This window comes from Geotrypetes seraphini, chromosome 1 (genome assembly GCF_902459505.1).
Source record: "Geotrypetes seraphini chromosome 1, aGeoSer1.1, whole genome shotgun sequence".
Taxonomy (NCBI): domain Eukaryota; kingdom Metazoa; phylum Chordata; class Amphibia; order Gymnophiona; family Dermophiidae; genus Geotrypetes; species Geotrypetes seraphini.
Window position 1 is genome coordinate 520,174,130 of NC_047084.1, and position 22,769 is coordinate 520,196,898.

The window sequence follows — 22,769 nt, forward strand, 5'->3', positions numbered from 1 at the left end:
TGCTTAAGCGCTCGCATGAGTGCCTAACTTTTAGTTGTGCCTAGAGCTGGCCTATTTATTGGGTGCCTCCAAAATAGGTGCCCAAATAGATGCCGCTCAGCACGATCCACTAAACAGCACCCAATTTTACTTGAATCGCGCTGAACAGTACCTATGTCGGCGCATAACTTTTGGGCGCTTCTTACAGAATTTGCCCAATTATGTTAGAAATTGAGTAGAAAGTGCCCAAGCAGTGTACTCGTCTGGTAGTGCTATAGAAATAATTAATAGTAGAATTATACTGTAAACTTGACTTGATGAGGCCATAATCAAATATTGTAAATAAATAATGACTAATATTGATAACATTAATTATGAACAGGGAAGATCAAACATAGGCTATATTTACTAAAGTGTGTTACCATTTAAGTACATGCCAAAACATCATTAACCTGCATTAAGTAATAGTTCCTTTTACATAAAACTTCTATAGTAAATAAAGCACATTAATGCATGTTAGCGCACAGTAACACCTTTTATTAAATATAACCCATAATGCAGGAAATATCAGTAGCAAGTTTGCTTTTTCAACTGTTTGTTCAGATACCTGATCTTTTTTTTCCTTTTAATTTTTTATGTTTTATACCTTTGTTGCAGATGTGGATGAATGTGAGGGAAGCCATCGGTGCCAGCATGGCTGTCAGAATATGTTAGGTGGTTACAGATGTGGCTGTCCACAAGGCTATATTCAGCATTACCAGTGGAACCAGTGTATTGGTGAGAACTTAGTATCTCAATTTTATAGATGTGATAGAATAAAACCAGAAATAGCTCTGTCTGTCCCGTGACATGGGGCTTGTTGGGAATGCTGTCATGAGGATTCCTCTGTCTATTATCTTGGATGTGAGAGTCAGCAGGAGAGAGTGCACTAATAATGTTGACCAGAGAATGACAAGGGGACAAATTTGTTCCCATCCCCACGGGATCTCAATATCCCCATGCCATCCCCACGAGTTATATCCCTGCCCCATTCCTGTAAGTTCTGCCTTAACCGCACAAGCCTCAAACACTTAGGATTTTAAAGTGTTCGAGGCTTGTGCAGATGAGGACAGAGCTTGCAAGAATGGGGCAGGGACAGGGACAAAACTCATAGGGATGGGATGTGGATAGAGAGATCCCATGGGGTTGGGGAAAATTTGAACCCGTGTCATTCCCTATGCTCTAAGGAGAGTAGCAATACCACCTCTAAATACCCTTTATGAGCTAAAGCTGTGTGCTCAAGAGCCATGCTGTAAGACCAAAATGTTCTAGATTTCCATGGGTACCTGACCATGTGACAGTAGATCTAGATGTGCCGGTAATTTGAGACCTTTGTTTCTCTACAAATGCACTAGATCTGTGTACCAAGGCCATCTCAGCCAATTTGGAGGTACCAGAATAACCAATCCTGGGTAGAGAGCTATTCTGTAGAGAACCTGGCCTATCATAGGCCATGGGGAAAACATGTACAGCAGCTCTTTCTCCAGCCACTTGGCCATAGAGTCCACAAATAGATCCAGGAGCGGGTGACAGAATATGAGCTTGTAACCTTCTCAAATGAACAGCACCCAACAGTCCCAGCAAATCATTTCCCAATCATCCCAATAAGCTGACAACCTCCTGCCTATCTGCGGAGGTACGGCTACTGATATGGCATCATTGAGACTTCTTGAAGGTTGCTGTGGTGCGAGAACCAGAGGACTGTGGTAGCCTAGCACTTCCGTAGCTCTGCCTAGATCCTTGATATGATTTCTGGGTAGAGACTCTTAACAAATGACAAAATCACAGAAAGCCAACCCAGCCCTCTAGGGGCTCATGGTCTGCTATCAGGCAAAGCTTTAGGGTGATGATCTGCCACACTAAGATTGTTTAATCCCTTACCAAACAACATTTGCCCCATAAAAGGGAGCCTGCTTAGCATTGCTTTAGAAGCTGAATCTCCTGCCCATTGCTTGATCCAAAGCATTCTATGAGCGGAGAAGGCATAAGCAGAAACCTTGCCCATGACAATACTCATACAGAGCATCTGCTATATAGTTGACCCCCACCATCACCAGCTGGCCAAACAGCCTGCACAAGGGAACAATCTCCAAGCTCCTTAACTGTTAGTTCAGGCTGGCTATACAGGTTCTTTTACGGTTGCTCTTCCAGCAGTAGACAACTCGTCAAAGAGTCTGCATCCTCTCCCAGGCAGGGCTGGAGACCTCCTGAGCATGACAAGTCTCAACATCAGATTTTTTTAAAAACAAAAATAATAATAAAACTTCTCAGAGTAGATCAGAAAGACACCTTCCAGCTCGCTTGCAGAAGGAAAAAACAGAAGAGATGTAATACAGCCCACTGAGGAAGGAGGCGGAGCTAAAGAGACAGTATATGATTCCTTCTGCTATAACTTGCGATTGGAGGAAATTAACCAACTTTTCAGGACCCGTATACCCTGTGTAACAAAAATTACAGACTTTATGCACAGGAGTCATGCTTAATACCAGACAGACTTCTATGATCTCTGTCACATTTGCAGCAAAAAGAATCAAGAGCAGTTATAAGTGTTTTATACCATGTTCAAATTGTCTTGAGTACAGGTCTTATCTACCTTGGAGGGGGGAAACGACAACACATCTTATACTGAAACTTAACAAGTAAAATGAGTAATTACTGGTTTGTTGCCTTGACAATGAATGCGACTGTTGGGCAGACTGGATGGACCACACAGATCTTTATCTGCCGTCACCCGTTATCCCAGGACAAGCAGGCAGCATATTCTTGACTGATGGGTGACGGCACCGACGGAGCCCTGGTACGGACAATTTTAGAGTGATTGCACTCTAAGAACTTGGAAAGTTCTAGCAGGCCGCACCGCGCACGCGCGAGTGCCTTCCCGCCCGACGGAGGCGCGCGGTCCCCAGTTTCTTAGTTTCCGCGGAGCTAAGAAGTCGCACTTTTCAACGGCTGTTGAAAAGATTTTTTCCTGACACCTTCCCGCTCGCGAAATCTATTAGGAAATTGTATTTCTTTATTTTCTTTATTATTTTCTTGTAAAAAAAAAAAAAAACTTCTTACTTTCTTTTTTTTTTTTTCTTTTCTTTAGTCGGTTTTGCCCCGGCGGGGCCTGCTGCCACCATCGAGGCCTCGGCCTTCGATTTGGCAGAAGCCGTTTTTACTTTCATGCCCCCCCAGCCAGGTTTTAAAAAGTGCCAGCGGTGTGCACGGCCTATCTCTCTTACGGACCCGCACAACTGGTGCTTACAGTGCCTAGGTCCAGAGCATCAGGCTTCCACCTGCACCCGCTGTGCCACTTTGAAAAAACGTACATTGAAAAACCGACAAATCCAGCAACGGTTGCTTTTCGGTGCCGACATGTCTGACCCGGCGGCATCGACACCGGCATCGGCCCCAACTCAATCGGCACCCACTTCGTCGACGCCGCACAACACTGCGCCGGTGTCGCAACACCCAGGTAAGCCGGCTAAGAAGCCTTCCCCGCTGGAGCGTCCTCCGGTCTCGATAGCAGCGAGCCCAGTCCTGCCGACCGCGAGGTGCCCGTGGAAGCGCTCCGCCCCTATTGAGGTGAGTCCCTCGACCTCGGGCTCCTCATCTTCGGGGCGTCGAGCGGCACCGCAGGTACCGCAGAAGAAAAAGGCGGTACCGGTGCCTTCTCTGGACGAACGCATTGCAGCAGTCCTGCAGGTGCAGCTAAAGGAGCAGTTACAGCAGCTCCTTCCTGCTCTCTTGGCACCGAGCCTTCCAGTCCCGGTCCGGTCTGAGCCACCGGTACCGGCAGTGGAGCAGCCTCTTTTGTCTGCGTCCACTTTGTCGGTACCGGTCCATTCTGCTTCATCGGTTTCGATGCCAGTCCTCGCACCGGAACCGAGAGCGCAACACCAGGCTGTTCAGACTTCAGCACCCATGCAGCCTGTCACATCTCCCGGTACCGTGTCTATGAGGTCAGGTAAGTCGGCACACAAAACCCGACACCTGGAACCCTCCACTCCGGAGTCTCGAGACCGTAGCTCCCATATTAGGGACCCTGATCTGTGGGGTGACTCCGAAGAGCCTTTTCTTTCTGAGGGTGAGTGTTCCTCGGATGAGGATGATCCTGCTGCCCCAAATCATCCTCAAAACAAGATTCTACATCTTTCACTTCCTTCCTGAAAGAGATGTGCAAATCTCTGTCTATTCCCTTGGAGGCTGAGTCTAAAAAATCCAAAGCCTTCCTTGATGCATTGGATTTTGACCAGCCTCCAAAGGAATTTCTCAAACTACCCCTCCATGACATCTTGAGGGAAACCTTTTATAAAAACCTGGAGACTCCCTTGACCATCCCAGGAGCTCCTCGTAAATTGGATTCTTTATACAAAGTAATTTCTATCCCTGGATTCAATAAGCCACAACTTCCACATGAATCCCTTCTTGTGGAATCTACGCTCAAAAAATCTGCCGGAGCTAGTGTATACGCTTCTGTCTCTCCTGTCAGGGAAGGTAAAGCCATGGATAAGTTTGGTAAACGTTTATACCAGAACGCAATGCTAGCTAACAGATCTGGTAATTATGCTTTTCACTTTTCTTTCTATCTTAAGCATCTTCTTACCACCATGGCTTCATTTGAAAAGTACCTTCCTGAACGAAAACGACAGGCTTTTCACCACTGCTCATCATCTCTCTTCCAACTCCGTAAGTTTATGGTTCGCTCAATATATGACACCTTCGAACTTACTACCAGAGCAACGGCCATGTCTGTCGCTATGCGCCGCCTTGCTTGGCTCAGAGTGTCGGAGCTTGATGTCAACCATCAAGATCGGTTGGCCAATGCACCATGCCTGGGGGACGAACTCTTTGGGGAATCCATGGACTCTACCACCCAAAAGCTCTCCGCCCATGAGACTAGATGGGATACTTTGCTAAAAACAAAAAAGAAGACTCCACCAGCGCGGCCTTTCAGACAGCAGTCGGCCTATCAACGCCATTATGTGGCTCGTCCCTTGCCATCAGCTGCCCAACAACCTAAGCGCCAACGTCAGCAACAACGACAGACCCCTAGGCCACCACAGCAGCAACCTGCGAAGCCACCTCCACAGCAAAAGTCCACACAGCCCTTTTGACTTGGTTCTCCAGGGCATAGCCAGTTACCTACCATCTGCCCACCTACCTCAACCTATAGGTGGCCGTCTTACTTTTTTCCTCAGCCGTTGGGAGATCATCACATCGGATCAATGGGTCCTCAACATCATCCGCCACGGCTACTCTCTCAACTTTCAGACACTTCCTGCCCAAAGTCTGCCAAGAGAGTCTGCTTTGAACACTCCTCAGTCTTCCCTCCTTCTTTAGGAGGTTCAATCCCTCCTACTTCTGAACGCCATAGAGGAAGTTCCTGTAGATCAAAAGGGGCAGGGATTCTACTCCCGTTACTTTCTAGTCCCCAAAAAGACAGGAGATCTCAGACCCATTTTAGATCTTTGCGATCTCAACAAATGCTTGGTCAAAGAAAAATTCAGGATGCTTTCTCTGGCCACTCTTTACCCTCTTCTCACTCAGGGCGACTGGCTATGCTCCCTCGATCTCAAAGAGGCATACACTCACATACCGGTCAATTTGGCCTTCAGACAGTACCTCCACTTCATGATCAATCATTGTCATTACCAATACAAAGTGCTGCCCTTCGGTCTTGCCTCCTCTCCAAGAGTCTTCACCAAATGTCTGATTGTGGTGGCTGCCTTTCTACGCTCTCACCACCTTCAAGTCTTTCCTTACCTGGACGATTGGTTAATCAAGGCCAATTCATCTCAGACAGTACTCCTGGCCACCAACCAAACCATCCTATTTCTACAACTTCTGGGGTTCGAGATCAATCTACCCAAATCTCATCTCATCCCCACTCAGAGACTTCAATTCATTGGAGCGGTACTGGACACAGTTCTCATGAGGGCATTCCTGCCGTCCAACCTTCTCCAAACTCTTCAATCTCTATGTCAGCAGCTACTTCTGCAAAGTTCCATCTCTGCCAAGCAAGTGATGATAACTCTTGGGTCACATGGCCTCCACAGTTCATGTCACACCCTTCGCACGTCTTCACCTGCGCACTCCTCAATGGACCCTGGCTACCCAGTGGTCTCAAGCGACGGATCCGTGCTCACAACACATATCTGTGACATCATCTCTTCGTCAGTCTCTACAATAGTGGTTGATATCCTCAAATCTCTCCAGAGGTCTTCTGTTCCATCTACCTCCTCATCAACTTGTCATCACCACCGACGCCTCCCCTTATGCTTGGGGAGCTCATTTGAACGAATTCCAAACTCAAGGTCTTTGGACAGCCCAGGAAATGAAGCATCACATCAATTTCCTGGAACTCAGAGCGATGTTTTATGCCCTCAAGGCCTTCCAACATCTTCTCTTTCCTCAAGTCCTCCTGCTGTGCACAGACAATCAAGTTGCGATGTACTACATCAACAAACAGGGTGGGACAGGATCTCGCCTCTTGTGCCAAGAAGCCCAGAAGATTTGGGCTTGGGCCACAGATCACCAACTATTCCTGAAGGCTATCTACATTCAGGGGGGAACAGAATTCCTTAGCAGACAAGCTCAGCAGAATTCTCCAGCCTCACGAGTGAACACTCGATCCTTTAACTCTACAGTCCATCTTCGCTCGGTGGGGCACTCCTCAGATAGACCTCTTTGCAGCTCCTCACAATCACCAGCTGCCCCTCTTCTGCTCTAGACTCTACTTTCCTCACCGTCTGGCAGCGGATGCATTTTTCCTGGATTGGTCCAATCTGTTCCTGTATGCTTTCCCTCCGCTTCCTCTCATGTTGCGAACCTTGTTCAAGCTCAAGAGGGAACAAGCCACCATGATTCTCAACGCTCCACGGTGGCCCAGGCAACATTGGTTCTCCCTTCTACTTCAACTAAGTTCCAGGGAGCCTATTCTTCTTCCATTGTTTCCTTCTCTTCTTACGCAGCATCAGGAGACCCTTCTACATCCCAACCTCCAGTCTCTACACCTGACAGCTTGGTATCTCTCGGGCTGACTTCAAGTGATACTCTGTTGTCTCAGCCCGTTCGTTCTATTCTGGATGCCTCCAGGAAACTGGCCACTCTGCAATGTTACCATCAGAAGTGGACACGATTTTCTTCCTGGTGTCTTCTCCATCATCATAATCCTACGTCCCTGGCAGTGGAGACCTTGTTGGATTACCTTCTTTCTTTGTCTGACTCTGGTCTCAAGTCTACTTCCATCAGAGTCCACCTTAGTGCTATTGCTGCTTTTCATGAGCCAGTTCATGGGAAACTTCTCTCAGCTCATCCTTTGGTTTCCAGATTTATGCGGGGTCTTTTCAATGTGAAACCACCTCTTAAGGCCCCTCCTGTAGTCTGGGATCTCAATGTGGTTCTCTCCGCCTTAATGAAGCCTCCGTTTGAACCTCTGGCTACAACTCCTTTCAAGTTCCTCACTTGGAAAGTGCTCTTCCTTATTGCCCTTACCTCTGCCAGGAGGGTCAGTGAGCTACATGCACTAGTTGCGGATCCACCTTTTACAATCTTTCATCATGACAAGGTGGTTCTGCGTACACATCCAAAGTTTCTCCCTAAGGTTGTCTCTGAATTCCATCTCAACCAATCCATTGTTCTGCCTGTCTTCTTTCCGAAACCTCACTCTCATTCTGGAGAACAGGCTCTGCATACTTTGGACTGTAAGCGGGCTCTAGCTTACTATTTAGAGCGTACTAAGCCCCACAGATCATCTCCCCAACTCTTTTTATCCTTTGATCTGAATAAATTGGGGCATCCTGTTTCTAAACGTACATTGTATAATTGGCTGGCAGCGTGCATTTCATTCTGTTATGCTCAGACCGGACTATCACTGGAAGGTTCTGTCACAGCCCATAAAGTTCGAGCTATGGCAGCATCTGTAGCTTTCCTCCGTTCCACTCCTATTGAGGAAATCTGCAAGGCTGCTACTTGGTCCTCAGTTCATACTTTTACATCTCATTATTGTCTGGATGCATTCTCCAGACGGGATGGACACTTCGGCCAATCTGTTTTGCAAAATTTGTTTTCTTAATGGCCAACCTTCCCTCCATCCCTCTTTTTGTTAGCTTGGAGGTCACCCATCAGTCAAGAATATGCTGCCTGCTTGTCCTGGGATAAAGCACAGTTACTTACCGTAACAGGTGTTATCCAGGGACAGCAGGCAGATATTCTTGCGTCCCACCCTCCTCCCCTGATTGGCTTCTTAGCTGGCTTATCCTAACTGGGGAACGCGCGCCTCCGTCGGGCGGGAAGGCACTCGTGCGTGCGCGGTGCGGCCTGCTAGAACTTTCCAAGTTCTTAGAGTGCAATCACTCTAAAATTGTCCATACCGGGGCTCCGTCGGTGCCGTCACCCATCAGTCAAGAATATCTGCCTGCTGTCCCTGGATAACACCTGTTACGGTAAGTAACTGTGCTTTCTGGGCTACTTTGGGAGGATGGGCTAAAAAATTGAATAAATAAATAAAATATACCATGTTACTATGTTATTTTAGAAACTTATTCATGTGTAAATACAGGTATTTACATATGTACATTGCATACACAAGTAAATTGTGATGTTAGAGAGATGCTATTTACATGTGGAGATTCACATTGTGTAGAGTTCAAGGGGTCTGGTTTGGGAAGGATCTGGGCGGCACTAAAGGGAATAGGTATTTATGGGAAAAAGATTCCCCATTTGGTTTTACACTAGTTCAGAAGCGCACATAGGATTTTTTAAAATGCTCATTTCAGACAGGGCTTTACAGGAAGGATTAATAGAGTAATTATCTGTTATCTATTTCTGCCTCCAGCATAAGTAACAATTGTACTCAAAAGACTGCAGCCTGAACTGGGCTTTTCCCTCTGACCCAGCCTGCCCCTTCTGTAATTTACCTGTTTTCATAAGGATAGGCTGGGCCAGAGGGAAAGGCCCAGTGCAGGCTGCAGGTGCTGAAGGACCAAAGCTTGTTTGCATTTGAAATGGTACACTGGGTGCAGGTGCAATTGGGGAAGACCTGCGAGAGCCATGGTCAGGTCCAGATGAGATGCCAGACCCTGTGTAGGGGGGAGGAAATTGAGAGAGAACCATGGTCAAGGAGGGGAAGGAGAGGGAATTGAGAGAAAACTGTAGGCAGGGAGAGATGCTGACTGTGCACGGGTGGGGGTGGGAGAGGGAAATAAGGAGAGATGCTGAACTGAGAGAGGGAAGTGGATGGAGAAGAGAGAGAGATGCTGGGCTCAGAGAGAGGAAGGGGGGGGGGGAGAGAGAGAGAGAGAGATAATGAACCTGAGATGGAGAGGGTGGAAGGAAAGGAAAAAAGAGACGTGTTGGATAGGGGGAGTTGGGAGAGAGAGAAGAGAGAGAGATAATTGACCTGGACTAGAGAAGAGGAAGAGAGAGTTAGAACTGGGGGACAGGGGAAAGGAAAATATTTGGCTTTTAAAAATAGCATTGGTAGGGGGGAAATCTTGGAGATCTGGGTCCCCCACTATGAGTTCAGGCCCCCTCCAAGGCTGCAGAACCTATTCAATGGCTGGTGGAGTACCTGAAACCCCACCAGACAAAAAAAAAAAAAAAACACTGCTTGAATCGCCCCTCCCCCCTTGTTCTGCCTCAGAAGCGAGGAAGTCAGCAGCGTGCCTTCAGCCACCAATGCTTGTATTCTCCAAGCATGCTCAATTCATGCATGAACTGAACAGCTGGAGGCACCCTGTTGATTTCCTTATATGTGCAAACCTACAAGTACACATCACTAGTTAACATCACAGGCTGCAATTCCTTTTTAGCAACTTGCCATTTAGCATGTGTAAATTACACATGCAAGCAGATATTTCACAACTTATATGTGCAAGCCTACTTCCAGCGACAGGCTTCAAATAGGGCTTCCAGTACTTGAAGATATAAATCCACTGATCCAAAATTGATCAAAAATGGCAAGAGGATTATTCTCCTGACGCTTTCTTGTCGGGATTTATCAATTTTGGATCAGTGGATTTATATCTTCAAGTATTGGGATTTATATCTTCAAGTACTATTTGAGGCCTGTTACTGGAAGTAGCAACAATTGAAGACTTCGGCATCTCTGTGCACAGGGACCAGTACGCTGTGGTACAAGAGCTTCACATAATCATTTGGAAGCTAAATATCATTTTTTTTTCTAATAATTCCTGTTACTGTAAGCCGTTTTGCTTGGTAGGTAATTTGAGTTTTTAACCTAGAGAACTTTTCTCCTCTATGACAAATTCTCTGGGGATTTTCTGGGTGGGGCTAATGATTAGTAAAACTCCTTATAGGCGGCTATGTCCTCCTGGAGCATTGGTCTGTAAGACTTTGAGGCTTATTGTTTATTTTGACAGTTTCCTTGCACAAATAAGAACAAGGTACATTCTGTTGGTCATATATATAAAATGGAAAGGGCGTTAGCTGTCCAAAAAGGGAATTATAACAAACTTAAGGATGTGTGGAGGCCATTGATGGATTTTTGTAAAGATTAAAAATTATTCTTCCCTGAATTAAAAAGTTTAAGAAAATAAGGGAGGGAGGGGGGGTATTTTTTGATTATAATAGAAGAATATATTTTTCATAATTATATAAGGAAGGGGGATATTATTATATTTTATAAGGGTTATTTATAAGATGTCAAGTGTATTTGAAAGTGAAATTGATATTTGTATTTATTGTACTTGATTTAAGATATGAAATGAATAAAGTATTTAAAAAAAAAAAAAGAACAAGGTACATTTAATAGATAGTTTATACAGGCCTAAAAGAGAACAGGGGCTTTCAGAACACACATTCCTGCTTTTATCCAGGTCAGAATGAAGTATTTATGGAGTGCATTTTCAGGAGTATGAATGAAATATACCCCCCTCCACACAGGGAGCAGTTGCCAAGTGTAAGGCAGACATTAGCTTACTCCTTACTACTACTATTACTATTTATCACTTATATAACGCTGAAAGGCATATGCAGCACTATACATTTTGACATTTAATAGACAGTTTCTGCTCAGAAGAGCTTACACTCTAACTTGGACAGACAGACAAGACCTATAGGGTTAAAGATGTGAGAGGAGTTAGGAGTTGAAGAGCCTGCTGTAGGGATTCGGGCAGCTTGTTCCAAGCGTATGGCACAGCAAGGTGGTTCATAGACAACTTGGCGAAAGACAAAGGCGCGCGCCAACAACTGAGCGCAAGACGGAGGCGTGTGCCGAAGAAAATTACAGTTTTTAGGGGCTCCGACGGGGGGTTTGTTGGGGAGCCCCCCCCAGTTTACTTAATAGATATCGCGCCGACGTTGGGGGGGGTTTGGGGGGTTGTAACCCTCCACATTTTACTGTAAACTTAACTTTTTCCCTAAAAACAGAGAAAAAGTGAGGTTTTCAGTAAAATGTGGGGGGTTACAACCCCCCCCAACGCCCCCACAATGCGGCGCAATCTCTATAAAGTGGGGGGGTTCCCCCCACACACACCCCGTCGGAGCTGTAAAAACAGTAATTTTCTGTGGCGTGCGCCTCCGCGCTGCGCTCAATTGTCTGCGTGCGCCTTTGTCCCGGCGCGCTTTTGACCTGACACCCAGCAAGGTAGAAGGGACGGAGTTAATAGAGGAAGAGAACGGCACAGCTGTTAATTATCAAAAGGAAACAATATATGTAGCTTCCTTTTGAGAACTGACAGTACTGTTCATACATGAGCTAATCAAGCAAACTTGCCCCCTCAGTGACTCTCCCAGTCTTGTTTAAACATGCATTTGACAGAATCCAGCTGAAATGCATAGAGATCTGTACAGCAGGATAGAACTAGCAGCAGCTTGAAAGAGAGAAACTGCAGAACACTACAGAGCCTGAATATTCTGCAAATGCTATGATTTTACTGGCACGTTAAAGCCTCCTTATGTTAGAAAATTTAATAACAAAGGATGGAAGGAGGACATGAAGCTTTCCAAGCAGGAGTTTGGTTAAGACTTTGTTTATATAAGAAATTTTTTTTTCCTTTAACACGAGGTGTCTTTATCCACACAAATCTATTTTTCCTTTCAATAGTTAAATAAGAACATTCAAGAGTAAAATGAATTGCATGGTAAAGATTGGGTGAACTGTGTCTTGTGGGCCTGCAACTTATGCTTTTAATAAGCCGCAATTCTATAAACAGCGCTGTTGCGTGATTGACACGCGATTGGTGGCCATTTTTTAGGCGGTCAACAAAGATGGCACCATTTATAGAATTCAGCCTGAAGTATGGCATGCCTCTCTAGGAATGAGCATTGCTAAGAGCAAACTTAAATACATAAGAATTATTCTTAATAGAGATCCGCAGGTGTCATATGAGAGTAATATTACTTCAACCACTGCTAAAATTAAGTTGACTTATTTAAGATGGCAAAACCTTCCTCTTTCATTAATGGGGCATATGGCTTTAGTAAAAAATGTACTTTTCCCTAAACTTATGTACCCCATACAAGTTATGCCAATCTGGATCATGAAAAAAGATGAATCCTACTTCTACTCTATTGTCTGAAGTTTTATATTGACCTCCAAGACAGCCAAAATCAGCTACCATAAATTAACCACAGCTAAAGACCAAGGTGGAATAGGGCTTCCTGACCTTTGGATTTACAATCTGGCTGCTCTTATGCAATGGCTCTATGAGGCTTTTTTGGGACATATCAAATATGCTCCAGCTTTCATACATGGAACGAGCCATGCCAATGTTAGACTGTCTCCTTGTTGGTCCCTTTGAGACAAGCTTGGACATGGTGATGTAACCAACTAGGAAGATACCATAAGAACATAAGAGTATAACAGTTGCTATAATGGGACAGATAGAAAGTCCATCAAGCTGAGTATCCTGTTTCCAACTGTGGCCAACCCACATCACAAGTACCTGGCAAGATCCCAATGAGAAAAACAGATTTTATGCTGCATATTCTAAGAATAAGCATTGAATTTCACCAAGAGATCTTAATAATGGCTTATAGACTTCTCTTTTAAGAAATTATCCAAACCATTATTAAAACCTGCTCAGCTAACTATTTTCACTACATTCTCCAGCAACAAATTCCAAGTTTAATTACACATTGAGTGAAGAAATATTTTCTCCATTTTGTTTTAAATCTACTACTTAGTAGTTTCATTGCTTACCCCCTACTCCTAATATTTTTGGAAAGAGTAAACAAGCGATTCACATCTATTCGTTCCAATCCACTCAATATTTATAGACCTCTTTCATATATCCCCTGAGCCATCTCTTCTCCAGGCTGAAGAGCCCTAACCACTTTAGTCTTTCCTCATGGTGGAGATGATGCGGTATATAAACTTAAGGCTTAGTTTAGTTTAGGGAATTATCTTTTGTTGCCTTTCTCTGTACCTTTTTTAATTCCACTATATCTTTTTTGAAATGCGGCAACCAGAACTGCGCATAGTATTCAAGGTGCAGCCACACCATAGAGTGATACAAAGACATGATAATTTTTCATCTTTGTTTTCCTGATAATTACTAACATTTTATTTGCTTTCTTAGCTGTTGCTACACACTGATCTGAAGGCTTCAACGTATCCTCAATGGTGACACCTAGATCCTTTTCCTGAGCAGTGCCTCCTAACATGGAACCCTGCATCACTTAGTTCAGGTTCCTCTTTCCACATACATCACTTTGCACTTGTTCACATTAAATGTCATCTGCCATTTTGACACCCAGTTCACAAGATCCCCTTGCAATTTTCACAATTCCACTGTGATTTAACAATTTTGTGTCATCGGGAAATTTAATTATCTCACTGATTATTCTTAACTCTTCTTGAAGTACACAGAGGGAGGGGGTTCAAAGAGGGTGGGGAGGGGGAGTGAAGGGAAGAAATAATGGGCCTGGAAACAGAGAAGGAGATAGATGATGAACAGTGGGATGGAGAGAGGGAAACAAAAGGGGGAGAAGTTGGACCCAGGAGGTGGTGTAGAGGGAGGAGGTACAGAGATATTAGATAGGAGGGTAGGTGGGAAAAAAAAGGAGAGATGGGGGGCCCTGGAGTGGTGGTGAAGGAAGGAAAGAGATGCTGGATGAGAGGGTAGTTGAGAAGAGAAAAGGAGAGATGGTGGATATGGGGATGGTGGGATCCATTGCTGCAGCCACTCTTTCACTCTTCAGGCTGGGGGAGGGAAGGGGAAGACAGAGATGCCAGTTCATGATAGGGAGGAGGAAGGAAGGAAAGAAGAGGAGATACCAGACCACAAGAAGGGAGAAATGGAAGGAGAGAAATGTTGGACTACTGGTGGGAGAGGGAAGGAGAGAGAGATGCCAGACCAGGGAATGGAATGAAGAGAAAGATGTAGGTGAGAGGAGGAAGAGAAGGACATGGAGATACGAGACCACAAAGGGAAAGGAAGGAGGGGGGAGAGAGATCAGAATGTGGGAAAGAGGGGAGAAAGACAGAGCGGGAGAGAGAGGGAGGATATGCTGCACAGGAATGGAAAGGAAGGGGAGAGAGAGGGAGGAGATGGTGCATGTGGATAGATGGGAAGGGAAGACGTGACAGTCTGAGAAGGAAGAAGGAAAAATTGAAGAAAGTTGAATATTAAAAGTGAATGTAGGGCAGACAGTGAAGAGGGAGAGAAAAACAGCAAATGACAGTTTATTTAAAATTTGATAAACACTTAAGAAAATTTTCTAAGCACTGTACAATTTAAAATATGGGTACAAAAAGTTTACAAAAATGTACATTAATACAAATAAAATTTTCCTTAGATACAGAAGACTTAAGTAACATTCAATAGACAGCGACTAACTGGTACAAATGGAATGGAGGGGCAGAACTACAATATTATAAAGAAAGTTCACATAAAAGGGAAAAATGAGAAGAGGGAGACGAGGCTGGAAGAGAGTAAAATTTGAAGAAGGCAGAAAAATATGATGGAACAACTTAATGTGTAGACTTCATATACTAACAGAAAGTAGAATTAGGTTTCAAATGCGTCCTTAAATAGGAAGGTTTTAAGAGACGACTTAAATTTGACTTACATAGATTCCTCTCAAAGATAATTAGGGAGTATATTCCAGAGCTGGGGCGCGGTCACTGAAAAAATCTGGAAACACAGTTAAGAACACAGACAAAAGAAAGTTCAACCAGAATCTGGGAAAAGATGATTAGAAAAATAAAATCGTCAGACAACAAAGGTAGGAAAAATGATTTTATTTTCAATTTAGTGATTGAAATATGACAGTTTTGAGAATTTACATCTGCTGTCTATATTTTGCACTGTTCTGGAAGAAATGCATTTGTTTCTATTTCTCTGGTGTTGTACTGCATGCAGAGCCTGGCATCTTAGGGTTGTTTTAGTTTGTGGTCCTGTATTTGCGTAACATTTATCCGTTTTCTGCATGTGTGACCAAAGCCAGGTGTTCTGGTAGAAATGAATGTTGAGAAGCGCCATACAATGTGCTTTGTGTAGTTTAATTTTGTGGTTAACCCATTATATATTGTTAATACGATTATATTGTGTATATATATGAAAAATGAATGGAAAAAATGATGGTGGGGCAGGGGTGGAGCTTGGGTGGTGTCTGGAGTAGAGAGCTGCATGGGAACAGGGATGACGGGAATCACGCAGGTTTCCCCTTGGGGTCACGGGAATCCCGTGGGAACGCCCCCTAGGGTCACAGGGATCCTGTGGGGTTCGATGCAACTCGAGCCGCGAAGCTCATCTTCTTTTTTCTACCTGCCCTGCCGCAGAACACAGCCGACCAGAAGTCTTCGCTGATGTCGGAGGGAGGGTTTAAGCAAAGCCCTCCCTCTCTCCGACATCAGCGCTGACATCGGGGAAGATTTCCGGTCAGTTATGTGTGCTGGGGCAGTGCAGGCAGGAAATAGAAGACGAGCCTCGCGGCTCAAGCTCCATTTTGTTGGTAATTTGCTTGCAGATGAGGGCTGGGAGGTGGAACACAAAAGGGGGAGGGAGTGCGTTTTTGGACACAAGGCATGAACTTGGGAGAGAGGATGGAGGAAGGGAGGGAAAGAGGTGGGGGAGGGAGTTCGTTTTGGACACAAGGCATGAACTTGGGAAAGAGGATAGAGGAAGGGAGGGAAAGAGATGCTGAGGTGAGGGAGGGAATGCGTTTTTGAACACAGAAGGCATGGACTTGGGAGAGAGGAAGGGAGGGAAAGAGATGCTGAGGTGGGAGAGGGAATGCGTTTTTGGACACAGAAGGCATGGACTTGGGAGAAAGGAAGGGAGGGAAAGAGATGGTTGTGTACATGGGAATGGAAGAAAGGAGAATTTTTGGTCATAGGGAGGGAGTGAGGTACAGATGAGAGGGAGAAATATTGTGGTGGAAAGATTGTGGTGGGACAGATTGAAATGGATGCAAGAGGGAGGAATGTTGGACATAGTGGTGAAGTGAATGGAGGGAGAGATGTGGCATGGTGTTGGAGAGGGGTGATAGAAGGAAAAATGTTGGGCATGGGGCTGGTGGGCAGGCACGAAAGATGAGAAAGGGATAAATGCTGGACCATGGTAGAAGGAACCAATGGACAGCAACAGAAGAATTTACAGAAGATGGGAAAGCGGAAAAAAGAAACTGGGACCAACTTTATGGAAAAATAAATCTCCAGACAACAAAGCTAAAAAACAGAATTTATTGACTAAAATATGTTAACTTTGGGAAATGTATATAGCAGATGTCTTTGTATTGTGTTCAAAAGAAAAGGAAATGCATTTCTGGTTTTATTTCTACAGTGTTGAAGTACTTGCTGACCCTTGCCGTGACTGGTGGGGATCTCCAAGCACTGCCAGCAGAGGACCTCCTCTAGAGACGGCCAGAACTCCCCTCCACCAAGCACAGCAGTCACTGGCAGCATCGATGAGCCACTGAGGTGCCAGCATCTGTGACTCAGGGACGCTACTGCTGCCTGCCAAGCTTGGTAAAAGGGACCCCGGCCAACTGCAAAGGAAGTCCTCAGCTGACAGCTTGGAGGTTCTCATCAGTTGAGTATTTATATTTTATATTTACATTAGAGGCTCTGGTAGAAACCCGTTTACAAAGTATGTATTCTTTCCAATTAATATTTCCAAATTAATAAAGTCTCTTTGCTTATTTGTAAATGGGTCTCTACCAGAGCCTTTAATTCAGTAGCATAATTAAATGAAATAACTATTTCTGAAATTTATAGGGATGGGCGGGGACAGAGGGGATTCCTCACGGGGATGGGTGGGGATGGAGAGGATTCCTCACGGGGACGGGTGGGGACAGAGGGATTCCTTGCGGGGACGGGTGAGATTCCTGATGGGGACGGGTGGGATTTCTGTCCTCGCGCAACTTTAATCTGGGGCAGAGCTTGAGCACCCTCAATCATTTTGAAAAGTTGGCTCCTATGGCTCTGACGCTCATAGAAACCTTTATCGCAGGTTTGTAGAAGGAGCCCTGAGTAAGGTTATGTAAAAGGAGCTGTAATTAGATTTTACTTCTGACTTTCAGCCTGCTTCTCTAACCATTGAGCTACTCCTCCACTCCATATAAATCCTCTCCATGGTCAACTCTGACTGCCCCACAGAAGTTAATGTACAATACATCATTTTATGTCGATATGTTTGGGACTTGAAAAGTTGTGAAATATTATTGTAGTAGATAATGTGAAGGTTTTGCTTAAGAAACTCAACATTTATTACTAGTCAGCTACAGATTTTTGAAGTAATAAAGTTTCTTCAGATTTTGCACTGACAATATAAACCTTAAGCTAAATCTTATTTAATTAATTTCTCTTTTAGATGAAAATGAATGTAGCAATCCACACGCTTGTGGTTCTGCCTCATGCTATAACACACTTGGTAGCTACAAATGTGCTTGTCCATCTGGCTACTCCTATGATCAGTTTTCAAGTGCCTGCCATGATGTCAATGAATGCTCTTCCACCAAGAATCCCTGCAGTTATGGTTGTTCCAACACAGAAGGTGGTTATCTCTGTGGCTGTCCTCCTGGATACTACAGAGCTGGACAAGGGTGAGTGTAAAAGAGAAACACTCCCAAGGGGAATGAGGTTCTATTTTTTCAAAGAAAGTTTGTCAAACAAGTCAACTAGACCGAGAAAAAAAAAATGAAGGTTGGTTGAATGGTTTATCAAACTTCTGAGGAAATCTGAAATAGATGTATATCAGATGACAGATCATCTTTGAATTTTTCAGATGTTAAAATTTTCCCAACATATTTCCCAACTGATTTGAGGAAAATCTGGAAATGCCCTTAAATGCATACAATACACGTGACCCTTTAAACTTTGAGATTAAATTGCTTAAAGGTCTTAATCCAACACCATAGCAAGTTTAGTAAGCTTGGAACTGAACTGTAAAACTTAATATCATGCTCGAGGTCTGCTGGTTCCCACTCCTTTCGAACTTCCTATCTCAGAGGATGGAAGCCAGTAAGCCTTTGTGTTACCAGTTGTAATGCTGCTACCCCGAGGCAGGAAGGCAAGGAAAGAAAGACATGTTAGGGGAGGGAGGGAGGGAGCGATGAAAAATTGGGGGGATGCAACAGAAAGTATCCCTCCATATCAATACCTATGTAGCACAGTGTAATTACACATATAAGTGCTAATATTCTCAGCAGTTACACATGTAAAGATGTGTGTAACTGCAGACATTCAATTATAGAACTTCCCTATTAGAACCCAGGTACAAAAAAATGGTGTGGATTAGCGCTACTAGACATGCATAGTGCTGTACATCAAAACACAGAAGAGACAGTCTCTGCTCAAAATAGCTTACAATCTGGTCAAAACAGACAAACTGTACAAGAAGGTTCACCAATACACTGTGCTCAGGTGGGGGAATTAGAGAGGGAATGATAAGACAGATATTGGTGTTTAGAAGGTGGGTTGAAGTTCTTCTTTACCCAGAGAGTGGTAGAAAACTGGAACACTCTTCTGGATTCTGTCATAGGGGAAAAACACCCTTCAGAGATTCAAGACAAAGTTAGACAAGTTCCTGCTGAACCGGAACGTATGCAGGTAGGGCTAGTCTCAGTTAGGGCACTGGTCTTTGACCAGAGGGCAGCAGCGTGAGCGGATTGCTGGGCACGATGGACCACTGGGCTGACCCAGCAGTGGCAATTCTTATGTTCTTATGGAATTGAAAGTATCTTCAGCTAAGTGGGCTTATGACTCTGGATGTGAATACTGCCAATGACAGAACCTGATGCATCGAGTCAGGCGGTTTGTTCCAATCATACAGTGTAACATCTTCTTTGTATAGTATGGCAAGAAGATTACATGATATTCTTGCCTTCCTCATACTTTTGTGCCATAGTTCCAACTTTTTACCCTTCCATTTCTTAACTATTGTAAAGAAAGTTATAATGGACTTTGCATTCATTGCATCTAGCACAAAATGTAGCAGTGTGAATCATTACTCTGGTTCTTGAAAGCTCACGATGTAATAAATTGGTTAATCTATAATGTGTCAACTTCCACCTTTCATTTTTAGTAACTAGAAAAATATGAAGATTTTTACATTAGGTTGTTCTGTTAACAGTATTCTATTTAAGATTATAGCTCAGGCTGAGAATTATGCAACAGGTTACATGCTTTTACTTGTTTAGCAGTCTTTCACTTGTGGCTATTATTATGGGCTGACTATTTGTTAATGACTACAAACTTTCCCCAACATTTATAGTCATACCCTCATTTATATTTAAAATGAATTCTCAGCAGGCTGCCTCAGGTTTTAAAACGTATACTCGATAGTTCAGCCAAAATCTTCATGGGACCATATTTTCATATATTCAACTTCCATTCAAATTTTCTTTTTTGTAATTTATATTGTATTGCATTTCTAAATATTCACAAGATAACTCTTGCATAAGAAAACCAGAAAGAAACATAATTAAGAAAATTTGGTCAAATTAAAACACATTTCTTCCTTAGAACACATCTGGGAGGCAGGTCTAATAGAGTGAAGAGAAACTCAAATTTGAAATTAATGTAACAGGAATAAACTTAACATCCGGGTCTCCTTTAGTCAAACAGCTATTCTATAGTTGCTAAACTTTCCCGGCCAGAAAATCCCATAACTGTTCAGGTGAAAAGAAAACATATTTGATTTCCAGATATTTAACCATGCATTTGCATGGATACGCCAAGAGAAACGTTGTACCCGAAGTTTCTGTTTCAGTTGTCCTAGCCAGGAACAACTTCCTCCGCTCCTGTGTTTGCTTAGTGACATCAGGGAAAATGCACACTTTTTTCCCCAGAAAAAGAGTTTGAGAGCTTTGGAAATATAATCTTAATATTGCATTAACATCTTGTTCAAAAACAAAGGAAACTAATAAAGTAGCTCTCTCAGAAATATCAGATAGTGTAGTTTCAAGCAAAAGCAAATCAGTAATATTTAAAGATTCTCTTCGACTTGAACTTAATCCTTCTGCCTCAGGTGTAGCTCCCATATGTTTTTTTTTTAAGGCAAATAGTATATTTGATTTACCGGGGGAATATTTTCAAAAGAAAACTTAAGCTTCTCAAGCAAATATCTTTTCAACATTTCTATAGGTGTTACTCCCAGAGACATTGGAAAATTCACATTTTCTATTTATTCTACTTTCTTATTAAGCAAATTTTTATTTTTAATTAATTCAGTTGTTAAAGTTTGTAAACCATTCACCTTTTCCTTAACGTTTTTCACTTCTAAGGAGAACTCTTATTTTGAATTTAAAACTTTCCCCAATCCATTGACAGTGCTCACAAGATTTTTGACTTCCTAGGAAGACTTAGGGCCTCTTCTATTAAACTAGAGGTTTTTAACACAGAGAGCCGTGCTGAATGGCCCATTCAGAGTTCCTATGAGCATCAGGAGCAGCCCGGGCCATTTAGCGCACTAAAATCTGCTACCACAGATTAATAGAAGAGGCCTTTAGTAACCATCTTGTTCTGCTTAACGAGAGCGTCCCAAATGTTCTCGAGAGTCACCACCGCTGGTCTCATTAGCTGGGAGCCTGTCTCCAAACAAGTTCCCAGATCTCCCTGTTCCTATTGATCTCTCGCGATAACAACCCTAGAATCGGGGTCTCCTCTGCAAAATTGACTGCTTGGGGCTCCCCGAACTGACTCGCAAGTGGTGCAGGTTGCAATGGAGGAAAAGCCTCAGCAGTGGATAAGGAAACCTCCAAGTCAAAGTCATCAGTCTCTCTGTGTGTAGATGGCAACGCAAACTGCCAGCCTCCTTCAGTACAGGGACTTCCTGTGACAGCAGCAAACTTTAAAATTGGTTGCTGTATTGTGGTAAATGACCCCCCTTCCCCCACAGAGGGGTCAGTTTGGACACTCCCCTTACGTTTAGAATGCAGCACCCCAGCTCAGAAGAGAACTTTAACAGACCTCTGGAGTTCACTTTGGAAACACCGACAATATGCTGTCGCCATCTTGGGCCCGCCTCTTTCCATTCAAATTTTCAATCCATCATTAGTTTTTTCAAATATTTTCATACCAATTTCATCACAATTCTGTCCAAAATCCCTTATCTATTAATTTAAGCTGTTGTAAGGATTAGGATTACACTCCTCCAAACATGACCATGTTTCATTATATCTTCTTTAGGGTCGAGGTTCTTCACTAATTTAAATCTATAAAAAAAGAGATCCATTTTAGAGTTGCTTAAATTCAAGCGACCTATCAAAGAAAGAGTACATCAATCCATATATTTCAGCTAAAGATCTTGCACATACCTAAGCAGGCTCAAGGTGACTTACAAAGTGAAGTGAGAGGAAGCGGAGAGAGGCAGGGAGAGAGGAGGAGGAGACAAGGGGGGAACATTTGGGCAGGGGAAGATCTCAGATATTCAGGTGTCAAAGAAGTAGGTTTTCAGTTTTTTTCCGGAATGTGGTGTAGTTGGGTTCCGTTCTGGTCGTTTCAGTGAGGTCATTCCAGGTTTTCACCCATAGGAAGGTAAGCATGGAGTGAAAAATTTGCTTGTATTGGAGATTCTTTGTTGAGGGAAGGTTTAGTAGTATCCTGTTAATGGATCTGTGGGAGAAAGACCATGCCTTTGAGAAGAGTTGGATGAGTGGAGCTGCTGAGTTTCCATTATTTGGTATATGATGCATGAAGTGTTAAATTTTATTCATGATGGAATGGATAACCAGTGTAGTTGTTTGATGAAGGCTAGGTTGAGAAACCCTGCCCTACATAAAGAGTTAGAGTAAACATTTAAAATTTGTATATTTTGGAAAAGCATTTCATTGTTTATATCACGGCTGCCCAAATCTGGTCCTCAAGATCTACTGGCAGGTCAGGTTTTCAGGATATCCACAATGAATATGCATGAGAGAGAGATTTGCATACCAAGAAAGCAGTGCAGGCAAATCTCTCTCATGCATATTCATTGTGGATATCCTGAAAATCTGGCCTGCCAGCAGATCTTGATTTATATAATAATGAAGTAAACTATATTTTTCTGTTTGTGAGTTGATTGATTTTATGCCCTATATTAAGTCTGGAACACTATAAACTGCTTAGACTTGCTTAATAAACAGTTTATTTTTTTTTTAAGTTCAATAAGTTTTTATTAAGATTGTATTTCATAACATAAAATAATACAGATGTAAAACATCAAAACATTGCATCCATACGCATATTGATACATATCATATCAGAAAGCAATGCCCCAAACCAGGGGATTAATAATATAAAGGATTAGAATTTCCAGGAAGAGGGAAAAGAAAAAGGGAGAAATGAACAGATCAGTATATCTTATACTTAAACAGTG

General features: G+C 43.4%; 1 protein-coding gene across 2 annotated transcripts in view; it reads left to right on the plus strand.

The window, feature by feature from the left end:
• Nucleotides 1-22,769, plus strand: part of FBN2 (fibrillin 2) — a 617,508-nt gene that overhangs the window by 580,982 nt on the left and 13,757 nt on the right. For both annotated transcript variants that reach the window (XM_033928968.1, XM_033928969.1), the window contains 2 exons: nucleotides 637-756; nucleotides 17,784-18,015. In XM_033928968.1, the coding sequence (XP_033784859.1) occupies nucleotides 637-756; nucleotides 17,784-18,015 (352 nt within the window). The remainder of the gene's footprint in view (nucleotides 1-636; nucleotides 757-17,783; nucleotides 18,016-22,769) is intronic.